The sequence below is a fragment of the Apodemus sylvaticus genome, chromosome 1 (genome assembly GCF_947179515.1).
Source record: "Apodemus sylvaticus chromosome 1, mApoSyl1.1, whole genome shotgun sequence".
NCBI lineage: Eukaryota > Metazoa > Chordata > Mammalia > Rodentia > Muridae > Apodemus > Apodemus sylvaticus.
The window spans coordinates 99,079,953-99,101,800 of NC_067472.1; the positions used below are offsets into that span (position 1 = coordinate 99,079,953).

The following is a 21,848-nucleotide window of genomic DNA, read 5'->3' on the forward strand; positions in this document are numbered from 1 at the left end:
CACACAAACGAGTCCGCTGTACTCATCTCCATCCTTCATGTTATAATTAATTCTGAGTGTGGAACGGCAACTCAAAGGGGGCCATGGACAGTAGGAACCAACTTCAATACGCTGTCACAAAGTGAGTAAGCTCAGGGCAGAGAAAGGGACAGTGGGAGCAGAACACTGAGGGTGAACACACTATAGAGAGTTGTCTTCTTCACGTCTGCTCGTTAAACTATCCGTTCATTATTCTTCTGGTATGTACCATACATGTGGTATTTCGTGCTTCTGCATATAAAAGCAGAACCTTAGCCAATCTCAGACCTCTGTGCTCAGTTTCTGGACACATTAAGAATTATGAGACAGATTCTGAAACAGTCTATTCTACTCATAGCACCTCCCCTCTCCTGTGGCTCTCCAAAAGCCTGTACAAATGATTCTTGACGAATTGTACATTCTTCTTAACTCCTCTGCAACCCAGGATTTGCCAACAGCAATCCAGAAACTCTTAGTTCTGGAAGACTTACCTCAGAGCTGAAGGTCTCTGTAGACTGCCACTCTTTTCCTGCCCCACAGGAACCTTTGTGAAGAGACCTTTCCACCAGGGACCTGCCTTATCTGGACTGTGGTCAGCCTCTGTGCATATGCTGTTGCTCTCCATAAAACCCCTAGATGGCAACTCCAAAGGATCCCCACTGACCTTCCTGAAACTTCTCCATCTAGTTTATGACTGCTTGCCAGAGCATTACAGAGTCTGGCTGGACAGTGTGAACAATGCTCCCTATCTGATGCTGGCACCAGAGCTCCTAAGAGCTCATCATCATGGCTGACACTTCTGTACTCACATAGATCTGCTAAGTGCCCCACGTGGGGGTGGGGAGCTGATTGGAGACACTCATATCTTACTACGAGCAGCCTATCTAGTTTGTTTAAGCCTCCTCAGTTGCTTCCTGATTTTGGCAGCTGGGAAATAAAGATAACTGTTGCTTTTTCCAGTATCCATTTTTGGGTTTTCAAATGTTATAGCTTTTCAAGTTGAAGAGCTCTGTTCCTTTCCCCAATATCACAAATCATTTCAGTTTTATCTACTGCTATCCTCTACAGTGTCTCTTCCTTCCAGATGTGCAGATAGAGGCCACCATGACCTTGGCCACACTTTTGCTACTTAGATGCCATGGTAAAGCTGACCCAAGGACTTAGGGTGGAGAGAGGGAATAAAGGATGGGGAAGTCCCTCAGTCATTAATGTGTCAGAGGCTGAAGAGCCATACTATGGGGATATTTGGTTCTGGGATAGAGATCTGGGAGTCCTCTTCTTGAACATAAATCGGGGGTCCTCTTCTTGAGCAAAAACATCTTTGGCTCACTCAAGGCTCAATCCCAAATTGGATCAGTGCCTGAGTTGGATAAAGATAGTGACAGTGGGTCCCTTTGGATGCCAAGATGAAGTAGGCAATGCTGGCCTCCAGAAAACACAAGATGACAAGAGTCACCTCAGGGAATCTGATCAGGATAAAGAAATACGCAACTTGAAAGTACCAGTTCCTCCCCTGCCTAAGAAAGTCCTATTTTCCTCAGTCTGTAGATTAAGTAGGGAGTAACAAGGTTGTAAATGGAGTACAAACATGGGATCCTGTTTGAAATGTAAACATGGCTATAGCAGATTTCTGCCTCTTCTCCTAAATCTGACATGAGATTTGACCTTCTCTAAATCAGTTCTGCCATCTTTTCAGACTGACTACCTTACAATTTTAATTTATGACTTTTGCATTTGGAATTCTGATGCTAACTCTCCTCAACCACTCCCAAGATCAGTGTTAGAATGAGGATTTGATACTGGAAGCACATCGATCAATAGGAGAAGCCTCACAAATACTTAGTGTTGTCAATCAGGCAATGGATTTTCAGCTGTAGAATACAGTGAGCAGGATGCCACGACCCAGTTAGTACAAACCTGAAACTGCTCTCAAGAAAATGTTGAGAGGACTAATAAGAGAACAGCTATGATAGAAGAAAAGCAAAAAAGGGATTCCTTATTAGTTTTAGCAAATTATTGTTGTATATATCAAAGTTAATGCTGTCAAAAACCCATCCCTCCAAAGATACAGAGAGCTTCTAAGGAATAGAAGGATATCAATGTGGATTTTAGAGTTCATTCCCGTATAACATGTGCAAACAGTCTGTTTCTGTGGAAAAGAAGAAGCAAGCCCCACCCCAAGAAGGAATGCTAGACTCACGTTGGTGACATACTCGATATCCTTCCAAAGGATGCACTCCCTGGGGAAGTCAGCCAAGTCGAAGAAGTGATCCACCACCACTTGGCCAATCAAGTCATGGCGAGAGAACCTGTCAAAGTCATACACAGAGAAGTGAAGCTTCCGCGCTTCAAGGTCATTGTAGTGAACAGGAAATAAAAACACCTCATCAAATACAGGGTTCAGGGTCTTCCTGTGAACTTTAGTCTGGTGTTTTGTTTTCCGGTCAGGAAGCAAGTAGATCTTGACATAAGGATCTGAAGTCCCAGAGAAGTCCTTGGCGGGCAGATTGACAGCTTTGTGGATCTTCACGATAAGCTGTTCCAAGTCGCAGTCATATTTTAAAATGAAGTTCAGTTTCCCGCAGGCTTTGCTGTTACTCCTTCTCCCATCCTCGTTGTCCAGTGACCTCTGCTTATATAACTCTGGTTTAATTCTACCAATCCCAGTCAACTGCTCCTGCCTCTGAAGCTGCTGGATATTAAAGTCCGGGTTCGACAGGTTGAGTTGTCTTCGGATTGAGTTATGCCTTAAACGAAGAGCAAGACACAGCAGAGTTAAAACCTCATTAGCTGCCCGTCTCTCAGAGCCTTGGGTCTGGAATGTCGGCGCACTGTTGGATTTTAAGAAGAGCTTATGTCTGCGGCTCCTTTCCTTCTTTTCAGCCTAAACTCAGAATGCTCACCATGTGGGTACTGCGAGTAAAGCTGCTCCCAAGAGCTTGAGGCTTAAACTGAGGCCTGACACCAGACAATGAACTTATGAACACAGGACCCAAGAGCTTCACGGGTTTCCTGCACTTTCTAAATGGTCTAATGAGCATTAGGGCCTATCTGGCTGTCTTCCTTTAAGAAGACAATTATTTACTTTTAGATAACACCCTCAAATTGAAATAGTAGGCTATGTGTTGTGTTAGAAAGGGTGCATCTTTCTCTCATGGTGGCTGATACCTATAATTCTAGCACACGGGAAGCAGATATGGAAACTACTGAGTTCAAAGCCAGCCTAAGCTGTAGAGTGAGACCCAGTCTTAAAAACCAAACCAAACTAAACATTCTTTCTCTAAATTATATGGAATTTTCTACTGCTGGCTTACAGCTTTATCGCGACATGAATTTTTATTAGTTCTGATAAACTTATTTCAAGATAAGAATATAGGTTTTACTATTGTAAAGACTTATGGGATTGGGGTATTTTTGCTTGCAGTACACTGTGTCAGTTGTGACTAGTTGCCTGTGTTAGCATGGAAACTCTGTTTCCTGCTGTTCCTCACGGGTAGTCAACAACCAGGAAGTTTCTTTCTAAAAATGTATTTATTTGTATATGTGTGTCCAAGGGTGCCCACCAAAGCCAGAAGGAGAGAGTATCACATCCTCTGAGCTAGGATTACAGGCTTCTGGGGGCCACCCAATATGGGTACTGGGACCCAAATTCTAGTCCTTTGAAAGAGCAACAAGTACTCTTTAATTGTTGACCTATCTGCTCAGGCCCATGAGGCTTCACTTCTGAAATAAAGATTATTGACATAAAAAATTATAGAGATGACCTATCATAAATTATAGATAATAAATTAAGGAAGGGTAGATGCTAATAACAGCAAATCAGAATAATGGAATCAAGTCTTCAACCATAAGTTTTGAGTTAGAAGTTTCTCTAATGTTCTCTTTAAATCCTGTCTCATCTGAGTAGGTCCTCACAAGGAGAAAGAAGTGATCATTACACAGAAGGCTGCTTATTTGTTTAATTGCTTTTTCTTATGTGGTGCTAGGGGGTGAACTCAGGGCCTCCCACAGACTACATAATGCTCCACTAACTGAGTTCTAATAGCCCAGGTTTCTCTTTATTTTTCACTTTGAGGAAAGCTATCACAAAATTTCCCTGGATGTCCTTAAACTCAGTCCAGAGTCCACCCAAGCCCTGAACTTGGGATCCCCTGCTTAAGCCTCTACCTGCCTTAGTAGTTGGCATACTAAATAGGTTTGTACCAACAGTTCAGAATAAGGCTGTACCAAAGATTACTTTTCTTGTTTTTAACTCAGAATGCATGGTCTATACACTAAATAGCCAGTCAATAAACTGGATTAAAACTGTCTCTACTGGAAAGTGACAGGAACAACGGAGTTGTCTCTGAAGGACTGCTGAATACTAGAAGAGGTAGAGTACATATGTGTATTTCCTTTCCTTCCTTGAGACTTATTGAAATAATCATGGGGAAATGGAATTTACAGACCCAAAATATGTTTGAAATTCTCCTTTTTATAGCTCAGATGTTGTCATGCTGAACATCCTTATCCATCCTAAAATAGCCTCCTAATCACCCATATAGTACCCCAAAATTGCTGTCATCAACTGTCACTTGTAATTGTCATACTCAACACTGTCCACACCAAGCAGAAATATTCCAGGTACCAAAACTTCCAAATGTGTGCAGTCTGAAGGCAGCTGCTGCAGATTTATAATTTCTTTCAGAGAAATCCAGTGTTAAAGTTTCTTTGTATCTAATGACTTAGGGGAGGTCAGAAAGGTGGGAGATGCTTTTAAGTGACAAAACTGGTTATCCATTAGGAGTCAGGCCTCATTCAGAAGTGAGCCACTGTGGAGGTAGAACAGAGCTTTAAGCTTGCTCTACAGGTCTCTGTGTACGAGAGGGAATGTCACAGATCAGCAAGCAACTTGCCTTAGATAGAAACCCGAAGGGGAGGTTGGTACCAGCTCCATTTCTCTCTACAAATCATCTTTCTTTTCAAGTTAGATCCAGAGGTCGAAACTTAAGTCATCTGTATACCATTCTAGCTAAGGACTACTTAGTGCGACTAACAGGTCAGAGAATGAGATTACCCTTCTGCCTTTGAAGTACAGATCTCTCCAGAATGCCCTCTCGGACCCACTCCCTCTACCTCTGGCAGTCCCTCTTGGTTAAGAAGAGCCAAAAGTGTAATTTGAGCAAAATGGGTGGCCTTGGGATATAGTTCAGTTGCTAGAGTGCTTGCTTAACAAGCACAAAGTACTGGGTTCAATACCTAAAGCTGGGTGTGGCGGCACATGCCTGCCATCCTAACTCTCAGGAGGCAGAAGTTAGGAAGCTTGTAAATTCAAGATCATCCTTGACTACATGGCAAGCTAGAGGTCAGCGTGCGATACATGAGACCCTTCAGAGATAGCCACTTAGTGCTTCTGTTCAGGACTTGATTCTGATTGAGCAACCATCCTGTGTCTACAAACAGCACCGGGCCCAGTCCCAGTAGACACATTCTAAGCAGAGTCTGCAGAGCATGTTACCCTCATGTTGTCAGTTCTGGCTAGAGTCTCCACGGCAGAATTCTGTCTGAGCATTAACCTATGAAGCGCACTTTAGTTTAAATGTAAGATAAATGGAATTGGCTACTTAACAATGGAACACATTCTGCTAACACGTTCCCTTGGACACGAAATCTGGGAGAGATTAGTATTACATGTTTGGCTCTCCCTAACCAGGAGTGACTGCCAGAGGTAGAGTAGGACAGAAAGGGCATTCTGGAGAGATCTGTACTTCAAAGACAGAAGGATAATGTCATTCTCCAAGACTCTAAATGTGCAGGAAGCCCCTTATTCTACATTCCAAAGCAAATTCAGTCAGTAAAATGCGTACCTTGAACGTACTAGGACCTGAGTTCAGAGGTCAGAAGCTGTGGCTCAGTAGTTAAGAGCATTGGCTGCTCTTGCAAAGGATCTGGGTTTGATTCCTAACACTCACATGGCAGCTAACAACCTTCTATAACTCCAGGTGCAGGGGATACAACACCCTCTTCTGATCTCTTCAGGTACCAGGCATGCATATAGTGCAATACATATATACAGACAAAACACTAACACACATATAATATATAAGATAAATAAATAAAAAATTAAATTAAAATATAAAAAAGAACTTAGTTCAACCTGAAGAACCTTTAACAAGTATGTGTGTGTGTGTGTGTGTGTGTGTGTGTGTGTGTGTGTGTGAGAGAGAGAGAGAGAGAGAGAGAAAATCTAGGTGTGAAAGCACACATTTGTAATCCCCGCATGGGGAAGGTGGAGATAAGTATATCCCTGGGGCTCACTGCCCATGCAGCCTTGCCTGCTGAGTGAGTTCCAGACCAAGGAGAGATCCTGTCTCACAAGAAAAGACGGGAGACAGTGCCTGAGGAACAACAGCCAAGGTTGTCCTCAGACCTATACATAGACATGTGCGCATGTGCACACATGCATACATACCCATAGACAGATGATCTTCTAAAAATCAATCACAAGTATAGATATTACACAACAGTTTTACATCCCCACTGAACAGTTCATTCCCACTGAAATGTCTTCCCAGAATTACTAGTGGGAAAAGAGTTCAGTCTCACTGTAGGGTAGTGGACTAAAGTAAAAAGGAAGGAGTAGAACTGGACATGACAGTTCTCTGCCTGGAGCTTCTTCCAGGGGGCAGTAAGACTTTAATGACATCGTGTGTGTGTGTGTGTGTGTGTGTGTGTGTGTGTGTGTGTGTATGTGTGTGTGTGTGTGTATGTGTGTGTGTGTACACACGCACGCATGCACATGTGTGTCTATCCCTACTACATATATGTCTCTGTTTCTCTGTATGGTAGTGCACATATGTATCTCTGTGTATCTGTGTGTACATGTGTCTATATGTGTGTCTTTGTGTTTGTGCAGCACACACACAAAATAGAGAAGTCCAGTCATAAACCAGTGTAACTCATAACTTCCCAGCATAACTGTTAGCTAGCACTCTGTGTTCTAACAAATCAGAGCAGTGTGCCCCTGGGACACAAGGGAGAAGATGAGGAAAGGAAACGTAAAGTCATTATCCCATAGCTCTCACAGGCTACTCACACGGAGGGAGTAAGAAAAGGCAAGTCTAAAGCAAAAGAAGACAGAGCCCAGGGCTATGACTGCATTCTCCCCACACTGGGTGCACAGATGTTCCCCAGGGAGGGCTGGAAATTCTAGTGTCTCTGAGTGACAATGTGACATGGAATGACTGGGTAAGGAGGAAATTGTCTAAAATACTCTATGTACTTTCTGAGTAGGTGTGGGAAGTCCTGTACTCTCAGGATTTAATGTACATACTGAATGAGAAGAGGTAACGGGCTGGAGAGATTGATCCAAGGTTAAAAGCACTTGTTGCTCTTTGCCGGTTAAAAAAATTATTGATTCCCACTACAGAATTTTCCACACAGCAGATGCTTAATATGCATGTTTAGAGTAAATACATTACTGCCATGGATGTAACAGCTTCCCATAATTAAAATACTAGTCAGAAAACATGCATTTAAATATAATTTCAGGGTTTCATAGGAATTCAGAGAGGTCTAGGTAAATTCCATTTTCAAACTTGCCCACTTATTAAAATCTAAAGAAATACCTGTAAGAATAAAACAAGTCCTTTTTGTTCTCAATACAAAAAGTAGGAGTTAATAGAAACGTGCTACTCAGGGCTGGGGATACAACCCAGTGATAAGAGCATTTACCCAATATGCGTGAGACTCTGGGTCCTATTCCAGCCACACCGACTGCCACACCCACCGCCACATGGAGTTACAGCATTAACCTCAGACTCTTTGCTGGGGATCCAAATGTGAAGGTTGGTGGTTTTCTTCATCTTCAATCCCTGCCGGTGCATTGCCATGACTGAACAGATTGCTTACTTCAGAGATAAAGTAGGTGAGTGCCTTTCCACCACACTCACACATTATAGGCCCTACATAGTCTATAATTCTGACCTTTTGCCACCCTTGTCAGAGGATAAGAGAAATGTGGCCTGCCGCTGGCCAGTGTATTCTGTCAGCCACTCACAGAAGAAAGACTGCCATTCCTGTAACTGTGCCAGGAACTAAACACAGAAAAGGAAACAAAATAGACATGGGTCTTTGTGCATACAGAACGGTCTAGAGGAAAGTATGGAACAGAGCAAAATGATGACTTGGAAACAAAGTCGAATTCTATGAAGGAGTGACAACAAAACCTGAGGTGGAGGCAGCAGACCTATGGCTCTTCCTACTGCTGCATCCCTTTAACACTGTTCTTCAAGTTGTGGTGACCCCAGACAATAAAGTCATTCCGTTGCTACTTCATAACTGTGATTTTGCTACTGTTATGAATCAAAATGTAAATATCTGATATGCAAGATATCTGATATGTGACCCCTGTGAAGAAGGGCTCATTTGACACACACACCCCCAAAGGGGTCATGACACAGTAGAGGCTAGAACACATTCTCCTGGTGGGGTCCCCTGGGCTGAGACTTTTAGGCTAGGACATTAACATTGCAAAGACAAGCAGGTAGGAAGGGTCAAAAGAGAAGGAAAAGCACTACTGGCTGTGGGAACAAACTGCCTGGGTCAAGGAGTCCAGACAAGAACAGGCTCAGACACTACAGGGTGTCAGGGAGGCAAGTATAGCAGCTAAGAGCTTTCTGCTGAGCCCACTGAACAGGAACCTCTAGAGTTGTGCACCATGGTGGCCCTGACATGAGGGGAAGCTACAATGACAGATGCAGGGCCTTCACAGAGCTGATGAGGAGTTGTGCTGTGACCAGTTCAGTTGTTATTTAGGCAAGAAATTTGAGACTTAAATAAACTTGGGCCTTCATCATGGGGCATGACTTATGAAACAGAGGATAGAATTTTGGATTCCTTCTACTTCAGGGGTCCAGTTTCATATATTTGAGGTTTCTTAGAAAGCTTTGGTGTAGCCGGGCGGTGGTGGCACACGCCTGTAATCCCAGCACTCTGGGAGGCAGAGGCAGGTGGATTTCTGAGTTCGAGGCCAGCCTGGTCTACAGAGTGAGTTCCAGGACAGCCAGGGATACACAGAGAAACCCTGTCTCACAAAAAACAAAAAACAAAAAAAAAAGAAAGCTTTGGTATTAAAATATTCTGAGAAAATTAAGATTCCCCAATTTAGGCAATGTTGGAATTATTCCTTGGTTGGTTGGTGGTAGTGTAGAAGATAGACAGATGGTTTGCACCTGGGAAAGAGCTCCCACAACATATCTTCTCCCTCTCCTTTCCCCTGTGTGTATGTGTGTGTGTGTGTGTACACATTCTAATAAAACACTTGCTAATGAATTTGAGGATCAGTATGATATACTGCTAGACAAAGATATGCATTTCCAGGAAGAATCCATGGAACTAGTTAGTAGTAATTTAGGTATGATTGTTTTAAATGCACAATAATGCAAATTGTTAATACTGGGTCAAATGCAGCTGAAAAGCATTTAAATTGCTAATGGAAGTTCAGCCCTTACTGAACCCAATTTTCACTGTTTGAAAGACGATTTAATTGTATATCTTCAAATCTAAAATAATCTGAATATAAAATGCACTTTAGGGGGATTAGTCCTTTATTTTTCTCCTTTTTATTTCTTCTTCTGAATTTCCACAAATCTATGGTGAAACCAACAATGAATTTTCTCTTTTAAATACATTTATTTATATATAGTCTATCTAAATATTTTTCTATGATAAACACTGTAATAATTACAGAGATTATCATTAACAGCAGTTTGCTAGAGTTATAGGGCAGGATACACAGATCAAATCTAATAAGAACATTTTTTGTTTGTTTTTCTCTCATATATTACAACCTGACTACAGTTTCCCCTCACTTCTCTCTCCCAATCTCTCCCCTGCCCCTGTTGGTCCTCTCCCCCAGACTCTACCCCCACCCTCTGCCTCCCCTCAGAAAGGAGCAGGCATTCCAGGGACATCAAACTCAGTATAACAATCTACAAGATTAGACACATACCATCACATCAAGGCCGGGCAAGGCAACCCAGTGGAGGGGAAAGGGTTCCACAAGCAGGCAAAGGAGTCAGAACAGCCCCCACTCCCACTGTTAGGATTTCCACAAGAGCACCAAGCTACTCAGACAGAACATACATGAAGACCAGGTGAAGGCCATGCCCATCAGAAGAACAGGTGAGTAGGGAGACTCGCTCTGTGTCTGAGAGGGTTCAGACAGGCACAACTGGATGCAGAACAGAACCAACTGTGAGACATCCTAAGGAGCGACCGCATGAAAGACTCCAGGTCTTGGGGGGACACCAAAAAGATCCTATTATATGTCTGTCCCACTGTGTGAACTCAGGTCATCTGAAGAGAAATCCTACTGATAAAATCTGAGAATTTCTTGTAAATCAAATGGCAGCCAGCCAGCCACTTCCTTAAGGAGGACTACGTAAGTTTTGCTCTTTGATATAGAACTAGAAATAATGCTAAAATAAGTTTCTGGAAAAAATAAAACTATAAACTGTCATATTCTATCACACTTAACATGAATGAGCACAGTCTCTAGGATAAACTGCATTATCATTCCTATTTTTAGAGACTAGAAAGATCTTTTTTAAAACACCCGAACTAGGCTCATATTTAAAACAATAAAAATAATTGCATGTTATTCCTCTGACTATAACTCAGGCAAATACTTTCATTTTTAAAAAGGCTGATTCCTATGGTTTTTTTCCCCTAAAATATCTTACCAAATATCTTTCTATCCAGTGATTAGAACAGGCTGCTCAAACTAACCTTTGCACAGCCTTAGCATTTTGGAGGAGGTGTGCCTCTACCTCAGTGTCCAACCTCAGCATCTTGGGAGAGCTACATTTCAATGGCAGTGGCGATGAAAACAGTGACGTGTCAGTCAGAATGGCAGGGCCACCCCTGCAAATCGTTGCAGTTAGAGCTTGGTTTTCTTTAAAAACCTGGTTGGCTTACATGATGATGCTTTTGTTTTAATCCCAGGTGTGGGCTGAGTGGCTGCTTCACAGCAGGTGACTTTGATTTTGCCTTGTGCAGTAGCAGGGGCATGATTTTTGCAACTGCAGATACTTTAATTCTGAGGACTCTGGAGAAAGTATAAATGGGAGAGCCCCAAGAGGGCTGTGGAAGCTGCTCCTCCCTGCTGCTGCTGCTGGTTCCTGCTGCTGCTGCTGCTGCTGCTGCTGCTGCTGCTGCTGCACTTTGTCAAGTGGTCTTGAGCAAAGAGATGAGAAGGATTGGAGCTCTCCTGACTATGAAGAATTAGACCAAGGAACCCAATGCCCCAATCAGCAGCAAGTAACCTAAAGGGGTTTACACCTCCTTTCCCCTCTAACCTTCTTTCTCTCCTACCTAGTGTTGAGGGGTTGGAGGGATTAGAGTGAAATAAGGATTAGAAGGGAGGTAGGTATAAGAACCCAACAAAACAGCTAACAAATATGACAATAATCCATGCGAGTGTATGTAACCATTTCACACTCATAACCACTCCTAAGTTGGTACTTCTACTATTCCAGAAGCTGAAATGGACATGCATGGAGGTTATGTTCCGTGCCACATATGTAAATAAAGTTCTTTACACCCCAGAGCCCACTGATTTCTAATCACTACACCATTATTCATCAGTACGTTATTCATCTACTGCTTAAGAGCATACAACATCCAAACAATAAAAAGCCCACTCCTAGTAGTCTGTAACTGTTACAAAGCCTGATGGTAGACAAAAACTTCCGGTTATACTGTGGGATCTGAAGAATGCTGGGATATGTAAGAGGCGGTTAAAATACCCAGATCCTGGTATCCAAATCCTGACCTAGGTACATACTAACATACATCCTTCTTAATTTCTAAATTTCTCTCACGGTAAAATGAAATTGACATTATCTACGTCAGAACAGTAAATAATACAAAAATAATGACTCTATGATTTGGGAGCAATGTCAATTGTTCCTTTAAGCTGAGCTCTGGACCGAGGTCCACAGAGGGTCCCCACTTCCATGTTTCTGACTGAGTGGGCATTTAGATGGTTACCTGACTCTCGGCTAGTCAGTACCACCACTGGCAAGCAAGAGGGAAAGGGCGGTCCCTGCTTTGCATTCTAAAGCAAGGGGCACTACTGACCGAGCTGACGGCGTTGGCTCTGTGACTTGTCGCTGCACACGGACGGCATGGGCACAGTTCTCCTGGCCGCCTGGCTGGGTGGCAAGGGGAAGGTCGGGGGAAGTGTGGCTGATCTTCATGGAGGAGTCCGGGCAAGGTGTGGGGGAGTCTAGGAAGTCCTCGCTGTTCCCCTGCTCATTTGTCTCTGTGTCAGTGTAGTTAAGAGGCTCTTGGTTGTTGTCTTTGCTACCAGAGAACAGGCCTCGCTCTCGCCACGGAACCCAGCACAGTTTCCAAGACACAAAAAGAGAGACACCGAAGAGGGCCAGACCACAGGCGGTGACCACGAGGGTTAGCAGGCTCACGGAGATATCTGCAAAGAGGAAAAAGAAAAAGTCAGCGTGATGACATGATGACGTCGCTCATGGCCACCTACTGGGCAGTCCTTGCAGAGTGATCTTCTCGCATCATTCTAAAGGACCTGACTCTGAAGGCCAGGGTGGGAGGTGCTGCAGTGTTCCCTGGCAAAGCGGATTCAGACATACCAGAGGCTCCAGGAGCAAAGCGGGAAAGTTGTGCAAGTTGTGATTAGAAACAACGAAACACAGTATATTTAAGGAGACCCTGAGTGCCCTATAAGTCAAATGAGACTCTATCCTACAGAAAGCACCTATCATTAAAGTTTTCTGAGAAAGGATCTTTTAGCTGTCTTTTGAAAGTACCCCCACCATCTCAAAGAGCCATATAATTTAGGAATTAAGCCACATTTTCTTTCTATTAAGTTTTTAAGGGTCTAAGTTCATATGTTTTGGGCTTTGTAGCATCAAGAGTACCTACTACTTAGGGCTTCAGAAACCAGACAGACTTGGACAATCTGAGTTTTCCCCAGTTTCGAGAGCAAGAGGCTTTCTTAGAAAGTCACACATACACACACACACACACACACACACACACACACACACAGGCAAAGTGGGGGAAGTAGTCAGTACGTGGTGCATCATCAAGCCAGCTCTCACAGTGAGGGCTACAGGTCAAGCTGCTGGAGGGACCCAGGCACCTCAGAGCTATCCCACACAAGAAGGGAAGGCCCTGGCCTCCCCACCCACTCCATTCAGCCACTGACATGAACATCAAAACCAGGACTTCAACATACAGCACACAGAAAGAATGAGCTTCAATCACCAGGAGAAAATCCTACACTGAAGCCAAAGCCACGGTGTAGGTCTGCAGGCATGCCACGAAGGGCAAGGGCGGCAGGCAATGATGGTGATTGTATGTGGATCACAGTATCATGGCCATGTGGGATTCCACAGCCATACTCATACCTTTCAAGGCAGAATATAGTCTCCGCCAGGTTCCTACCTCAAGGTAAGGTCAGAGAGACTAAAGTGTGAATCTGGTCTCATGCCTGACACTATTTTAAAGGATGCTCCTACATGTCCCTTCTACGTCCCAGGACTCCAAAACTCTTCCCAGGTTTTTCCTCTACTGGTCATTTGAAAAATCTGCACTGATCCCCCAAGCATATTCTGAATGTTTATTATGAGACAGTCAGTATGCTAGGCTTTGGAGACACAGTGGGAAGACAGACTTCACGCCTTCATACCTTCATATTCTGAAGAAACTTAAAAAGCCAGTGCTTCTAAGGATTCTATGACTTGTGACAAGTTAAATTCCTGCTAAATCATGTAGGACCTATATCACTTACCCACTGAATAAAACTGACCAACTACCAACCACGTTTTCCACCATGACTCTATTCTTACAAAATAATAATAGTTTCATCAAGAAAACTGCTCTTGAGAGGAGCCAGATGCCAGGCTGCTGATGGATCAAATGGATACCCCGACTGCCTCCCAGTCAATCTTTATGTGGTAAAACGGATATTGCATTTTTGCTTGTAGCACTGGGATTCCTGTTTCAGTGTGGCTATTGAGCTCAAAAATCCCATTAAAACAAGGTAATCAATTTTTTTTTTAAACAAAGAATAGCATCATCACTAAGTCACATGGAGAAACTTCTGGAACTGTTGTAGAAAAAAGCCAATCAGTGCCAAACACTTCCCACTAACCAGTGAGATTAACCAGTACAACTAACAAGTGAAGGGGCATTAATCAAACCAAAACTGAAAAATCCCAGGCACAGGACTGGGGACGCAGCTTAAATGTACAAAGTCCAGGGCTAGATCCGCAGCGCTACATAGATCAAGCACGGTGGCACATGCCTGCAATCTTGATCTGGGGTGTTCAAAGTCATCCCTGGCTATATAGTGACTTTAAGGTTTGTTTGGAATGCCCAAGACCTCAAAAAAAAAAAAAATCCCAGGTAGAGAGGTGGGGGAGTAGGTAGCACAGTTGGTCGGGGCAAAGCACAGGCATAAGCGTATCATGCTTCCTAGATCCACCCAGTGACTGGGGCAGTGAAAAGTGAGGTGTGACCTCGGGCTCCACTTGGCTGTGACATTGCACATAGTGAAGGCTCTGTTGATGCAGACTTCTACAACAGCTGGCCTGGGCCACTATAGCTGGCATGGATCCCCAACCCCGAGTCCACAAAGTCAAATCTGAACACAAACCAGGCTATACATAGTAGTGGAATCTCTGAACATATTATGTACATCATATGCAAGCAAAACTTCTTCATGAACTCCTGCAGCTTTGTCCTGACAAACACTGTAAGGAGAACAGCTGCAAAGGCTGGAGAGGGGCATAATGAGAGACATATAACACACTCCTTATGAAATCAGTTTAAATCAGAATTTTCTGTGTTGGTCTGGGACACTGACTAGTTCCACCAATAGAAAATTAGCCTAAAAGCTCAGAACACCCAAGATACCATTCACAGATCACGTGAAGCTCAAGAAGAAGGAAGACCAACGTGTGGATGCTTCCGTCCTTCTTAGAAGGGAGAACAAAATACTCAAGGGAGGTAATACAGAGACAAAGTATGGAGCAGAGACTGAAGGAAAGACCATCCAGAGACTGCTCCACCTAGGGATCTATCCCATATACAGACACCAAACCCAGACACTATTGTGGATGCCAAGAGGTACTTGCTGACAGAAGCCTGATATGGCTGTCTCCTGAGAGGCTCTGCCAGAACCTGACAAATACAGAGGCAGATGTTCACAGCCAACCATTGGACTGAGCGCAGGGTCCTCAATGGAGAAGTTAGAGAAAGGACTGAAAGAGCTGACAGGGTTTGCAACCCCATAGGAAGAACAACAATATCAACCAACCAGACTCCCCGCCCCAGAGCTCCCAGGAACTCAGCCACCAACCAAAGAGTGAGTATACATGGAGGGACCCATGGCTCCAGCCTCATATGTAGCAAAGGATGGCCTTGTTGGGCATCAATGGGAGGAGAGGCCCTTGGTCCTGTGAAGGCTCAATGCCCTAGTGAAGGGGAATGGGAGAGGAGGGAGGCGGGAGTGGGAGTCTGTGTGTGGGTGGGTAAGCACCCTCATAAAAGCTGGGGGAGGGAGGATGGGATAGGGGGAGTTTCCAGATGGGAAACTGGGAAAGGGGATAACATTTGAAATGTAAATAAAATATACAATAAAAAAGATAAAAAAAATTAAAAGTAAAAGGAAGGAAGGAAGGAAGGAAGGAAGGAGGGAGGGAGGAAGGAAGAGAAAATTAGATCATCCACCTGAGATTGGACTTACTTTTGAGCTCTAATCTAGTATGGGAGAGTAAGAACTCTCATGTCAGAGTTGATCTTCAAACCTCTGTATCCTAAAAAAATAACTTTCGATACAAGCTCCAAGTCTAGAATGAGGGATGGATTTAACCCTGACCACAGCCTGTGGCAGAGTTGCAATTGAGGCACAGAGGCATGACTAACACCGAAAGAGCTGGTGTTTTGAGACTCTAAGATCTTAAAAGGATTTGTTGTCAAGGCAAAGAAGTTGGCTAATACATATGACCACAGAAATTACTGTCCAAAGCCTGGATGATTTAAAGAAAAACAAAGGGTTATATTATAATAACTACACAAGGATAAGATTATTACCCCGGATTGTCCAGGATGAACTATGACTTACAGTTGTCTAGACGTAGGAATTTGATGTGGTGCTGGAGAAATGGCTCAACAATTAAGAATGATTGCTGTGTAATCATGAAGACAACATTCTGGATCTCAACACACATGTAAAAAGCCAGACATCCTATGCACACCTCTGATTTAGCTCTGAGCGGGAAGAAATGAGCTTCCTTGCTTGCTGAGAAAACATGATGCCCAGGTTTGAGGAGAGACTGCCACAAAAGAATAGACACAGAGTAATAGAGGAGAAGATATACCTCCTTCTTCTGGTCTCTATACATGTACGAGTACATATAAGTAAGTGCACACATACATATACATCAATCAATCAATCAATCAACATGCAAAGTCAGGTATAGTGTGGTACATGCATCTATTTTCTACACTCAAGAAGTAGAAGCAAGAGGAACATCATAGTTACATACCAGTCTAGCCTACATGGCAGGTTTCAGGGTAGCCAAGAACTACATAATGAGATACTACATATCAATCAATCACTCAATCAATCAATCCCATAAGCACCCTGAACTCACGTGTCTTAGCACACTACCTCTCAGGATTTCACTGGGCATAGACAACATGTCAGACAACACAAAGCCTGACCTACTTTCACAAGTAGTCTTCAGGCCTCTGACCCAGTTCATAATGATTCAGGCTTGCTAAATGACTTCTAGGCTATGCTTTCCAAAAACAGCTTGCTCACAAGTCCAGTCATAGAGCAAGGAGCATGAAAGGAGAGAGCTTGTTTGTCTAAACACTTGATGCCAAGCATTCAAAGAATTCTTGGCACAGGTATGACATTTGATAATGATGAAGCTCATTTGTAGCCACTTGCTGTGCAAACCTTTAATTATGTAAGGGTAGGCTGTGACCTATATATTCTGGAGTGTGCTAAAGTCTTGTAGGTTTTGTGTGTATGTGTGTGTGTGTGTGTGTGTATGTGTGCCTGTGTGCCTGTGTGACTGTGTTTACAGTCATTACAAACAGCAAGAGTAAATTTTTCATATTTGCACAAAGACACCAGGTGAGTTAGCAGCACTTCAGAACACCTGCTAGGAGGCCAGAAAGCAACAGCGGCCTGCATGACCTCACCAGCCTCCAGTGTAATCATCTGAGTGTCTGTTACCAATAGCTCACCTTGTCCTCTAGACACTGTGTTTGTGCTTTTCTCTCTTACCAAAAAAAAGTATCTTACAAAGAAGAAAGAATCTCCACACCCACTCCCATCTTCTTATAACTTGACCTCAGCAAAGGGCTGTGGGGATGGAGGACTCAGCCTAGAATTGCAGAATATTTTTAAAGAGGTAATTTATTTCTCAAGTTAGGTGGCAGGCATGTGATCAATTGCTTTATAAGCTTTAAATTGCATATATATTCATTACACATATTCATCAGCATTTAGGTATATCTTAAAGTAAAGATGGAAAGAACGATGATAAAATATGATAGGTATCTTCTACAAAGTAAGAATAGTGTAATTGGTTCTTTTGTCCATGGCTCAAAAAAAAAAAAAATCAGATGTTGGGTGATTCAGGGCTTGAAAGAGGCAAATGCTACAGTTCTCTGAAGTCTGCAGTGATACAAACAAGAGGCTGTTTATGAAAGTGTCGTGAGAGCTGGGTGGTATTTTCTCAAGGACACACTGCTCTGCAACCAGGTCTTAACCACTGCACATGATGTACTTTAATGGAGTGCCCATGCACACCAGACAAAATGCTGTAATACTGAAGTCCAGCTAGACAAGTGCAATCCTAAAGGACAGCTGAAAAATTTCAAAAGTGGCAAGTATTGCTGACCAATGAAAACAAGGGCGCGGTCAATCCACCCATTGTGTCCGGTCTGAAAAACAGCAACCATTATCTTAGTTTTCTATTGCTGGGATAAAACACCAAGGCAATTTATAAAAGAAAACATTTAATCTGGCTTATGTTTTTGCAGGACTAGAATCCACGATGCAAAAGAACAGCTGAAAACTTACATCTTGATCCCCAAGTAGGAGTGAAGACAGACACATCGTGAACAGCATAAGTCTTTTGAAACCCAAAGCTTGTCTCCCAGTGACACGCCTCCTCCAGTAAGGTTCCACCTCCTAATCCATCCTAAACAGTCCAGTAAACTAGGGACCAAGCAATCAAGCATATGAGCACATGGGGGGGGGGCATTCATTCTCATTCCAACTCCTACAGGTTAGAGGTAACAATGGAACCAAGCAGGAAGACCAGCAGCTCAAAGGACACCAGCCAAGCTGCGGCATCAGTATAAATGGCCCATGACATGATCCAGAGTAGAGCAAGAGACAATTTATTTCTCTACTGAGATTTACAAAATACAAGTGTAGATTAGAAAGCATGGGTGAAGCAGTAACCAGCAAAGACGACCCTGGAGATCCCATCTGATCTGGGAATAAAAAGAAGACAATTCCCCAAATAGAAGAACAATTCAGCAATACTACAGCTAAGAAACTTGATTGAAAGTAAACCTAAACCAGCAGCAGCAGCAACAACAACAAACCTAACTCAATGATACAATGATAGAGGGTGTTCTCCCCCTTAAAGATCTAATATTTAAAATGACTGAAAGACTAAGACTCAGAAAATGGAGGCAAATTTAATTGAAGAGGTATAGTGTTTAAGTTCCTTAAAACTGAAGGAGAAGTAGGTAGAGGTCCACCCAGCACTGGGACACGATCCTTTGATTGTTGATGTTTTTATTGGGGCATTGAAAAAATAAGGATAAGAGAAAACTATAAAGTTGAGATAAAAATAATAAAGACCCAGGACTCAGTGAGCAAACCACCTGCTATGCCCAAGGCTTTACATTCAGGTCCCCAACATACATGTAAAAGCTACATGTGGTCACATACATCAGTAACCCTAGCTCTGAGGGGATGAAGTGAAGATATATCCCCAGCTCACTGGCCAGTGAGTCTAGTGGAATCAGTGAACTCCAGGTCAGGAGAGACCCTGTCTGAAAACATAATGATGGAGTGACAGCAGACTCCAACCAACATCAACCTACGGTCCCCTCCCCCACTAATTAAAACACTAAGAAACTAGAACCGTGATCAGACTTACCAGAAACTATATACAAGGAAATGCATGAAAATTTCTAAAAAAAGAAAGCTATATTCAACTTAAATTTTCTACCCAAACATGTTATTAAGTGTGTGTATAAGGGTTCAAGAAACATTTCTAGAACTGGGTGGCATCAGAAAGGCACTTCCAGGCATCCCTTGTGGAAGCCCTTATGGATGACTGTGGGAAATGAAAATGAAACATATATACAGAGAAATTTTCACTCAATGCAAGAGACCTGAAAAAGAAAACCACAGCTCTGGGCAGCAGTTCAGAGAAGAGTCAAGTCCTATGCAGCAGTGGCCTGATTGCCATATAGCATACTACCCAGTTAGCAAATGTGTGAAACAGAAATACGTGGACCAGAAATCCAATGATATTGCAGGTTATTAGTAACTCTTAAGGATGATCAACAAACACTGACTAAGATTGAATTACTGAGTTTTGACATGTAGACTGTACCATATTATTCTATTCTTCAATGTTTGGCAAGTTCCTAAAGGAGCATAAAAACGTAAAAGTGCTCTGATGGAGAAAAATGATCTGTGACTTTAACCTTAGACATTCATATTTAATAGGTCTTGGATGAGGTCCAGAATCTCCATTTTTAACAAGCATCTCAAATCTCAGATTAATCTGATACACATGGCTTACTGATCACAATGAGTGCATAACCCCTATAAGTTAATCCCAGTGAATGTGCCTCTCTCTCTCTCTCTCTCTCTCTCTCTCTCTCTCTCTGTGTGTGTGTGTGTGTGTGTGTGTATGCTTGTGTGCATGTATGTGTGTGCATTGAGAACACAAGATACTTTCCAGACCCCAAAATAATTATGTCTTTGGGACCTACTACAGATAACACCAGGAAATTCTGTTAGGAAATTAGGCCATGAAGAACTTGAACATATCACATGGTTCCTTGCAGGGAAAGTGGTAATATAATTAGATTGAGGAAATAGGCAAGACCAGACAGTTCTGATGATGGGATGTTAGGAGTTTCAGCACACAGAACCAATGAAGACATTCTGTATTAGAATGAATCTTTAGCATCATCCTGAATATTTAATGTGAGAATTATTTTATCAACATCCCTTTCATGTGACTACATTTAACACTTCATTATATATATAAATTTTATACAATCAACCTTTTTTTTTACTGTTACAGTTTAAAGAGATAATATTACTATGAACCTCACTTTGTTTCTCAAGGCAGCCAATTTTAACACAAGTGAAGAGGAGAAAAGGGAAGGATGGTGAATATTGCATTCAAATATTCCAGCCCTCTGGAGATACACAGTGCAGAGGAGCTCAGCCCCACATCTCAGCAGGCTCCAGGGCATCTTCTGAACAGCATGCTGGAGAAGACACATGACTAGATTCCAGGTTAAAATTAAATGCTCTGATGTTAAAATGATTGAACCTGTCTAGGAAATATGATCATGCAAAGATATTGCTGTGTAATTCCATTGTAGGCACCACAGCACAGCAGTTACAAGCAGAGAGCAAGTCACAGTCAAGATTTGTGTCTCTGTAGTGGGTGTGGCAGCACACTCCTGTAATCCTGGCACTTAGGAAGCAGAGGCAAGACAATTAGAAGTTCAAGGCCATCCTACACTACATAGCAAATTCAAGGTCAGTCTAAGCTACCAGAGTACCAGACTTAAAGCAACAACAAAAATGATTTTCCATCTCAACATTAGTTATACAACTGTAGGTTAATTTCTTTATATCTTCATTTGTCATTGTAATGATGTTTGTCTCTACATCTTGGAGTTGTCTGTAATAAGTACTCAGAAATTCCTAGTGCTAGGGATAGGGTGGGGGATCAGTGGATAAGAGCACCTGCTGTGTAAGCAATGGGACCCGAGTTAAAATCCCTAATATCCATGAAAAAAAAACCAAAACTCTGAATATGGCCATATGGGATTATAGTAGAACAGAAATGTGGATCCTGGGAGCTCAGTGGCCACTCAGTCTAGACACAACAAAGAACTACTGGTTCAGTGAGAGAGCCTCTCTTAAAGGAATAAGGCAGAAGACACAAGACTCTGGCCTCCACAGATACACATACCCGCAAACTCACATGTACATACCATACAAACACAGCATACAACACATGCCAAAACTGGCTTTTTTTTTAAAATTAAAGTTACTGGTGCTAAGTATAAATTATGATTTTTTTTTAAATAATATGTCTCAGGATTAGGGCACTTCATGTTCAGATCCATTATTGCCACCAGTAAGTGATAAGAGTTAAACAGTAAGGACTTTACAAGGTGGTCTGGCTGCAAACACACACAGAGAGCCTGATCAGTACCTAGTGACTTCAATCGCTGAGGTCAAGGTGCTTCCCTCACACAACCGATATATGCTAAGAACTAAACTGAAAGCTTAAAATAAAACCAGTCCTTGCTCTTAAACTATTAGCCAGGAGGATTCCCATAGTATAGTCCCAGCTCAGGGCACTCCTAAGTGCTGGAAGTCAGGGTGCAGGTCCAAACTTGGGATTCTGAGATGACCCCACATCCCTAACACTAAGACAGAAGCTGGTACTCGGAGGCAGGGATACTGGGACAGCAGAACTGGAACTGTGCAGCTGGAGGATACTGGA

At 42.8% G+C, this 21,848-nt stretch overlaps 1 protein-coding gene across 2 annotated transcripts in view; it reads right to left on the reverse strand.

The window, feature by feature from the left end:
- Positions 1 to 21,848, reverse strand: part of Syt9 (synaptotagmin 9) — a 170,235-nt gene that overhangs the window by 107,158 nt on the left and 41,229 nt on the right. For both annotated transcript variants that reach the window (XM_052155304.1, XM_052155308.1), the window contains exons 2-3: positions 12,142 to 12,493; positions 2,219 to 2,765 (exon numbers count right to left, since the gene is read on the reverse strand). In XM_052155304.1, coding sequence (XP_052011264.1) covers positions 2,219 to 2,765; positions 12,142 to 12,493 — 899 coding nt within the window. The remainder of the gene's footprint in view (positions 1 to 2,218; positions 2,766 to 12,141; positions 12,494 to 21,848) is intronic.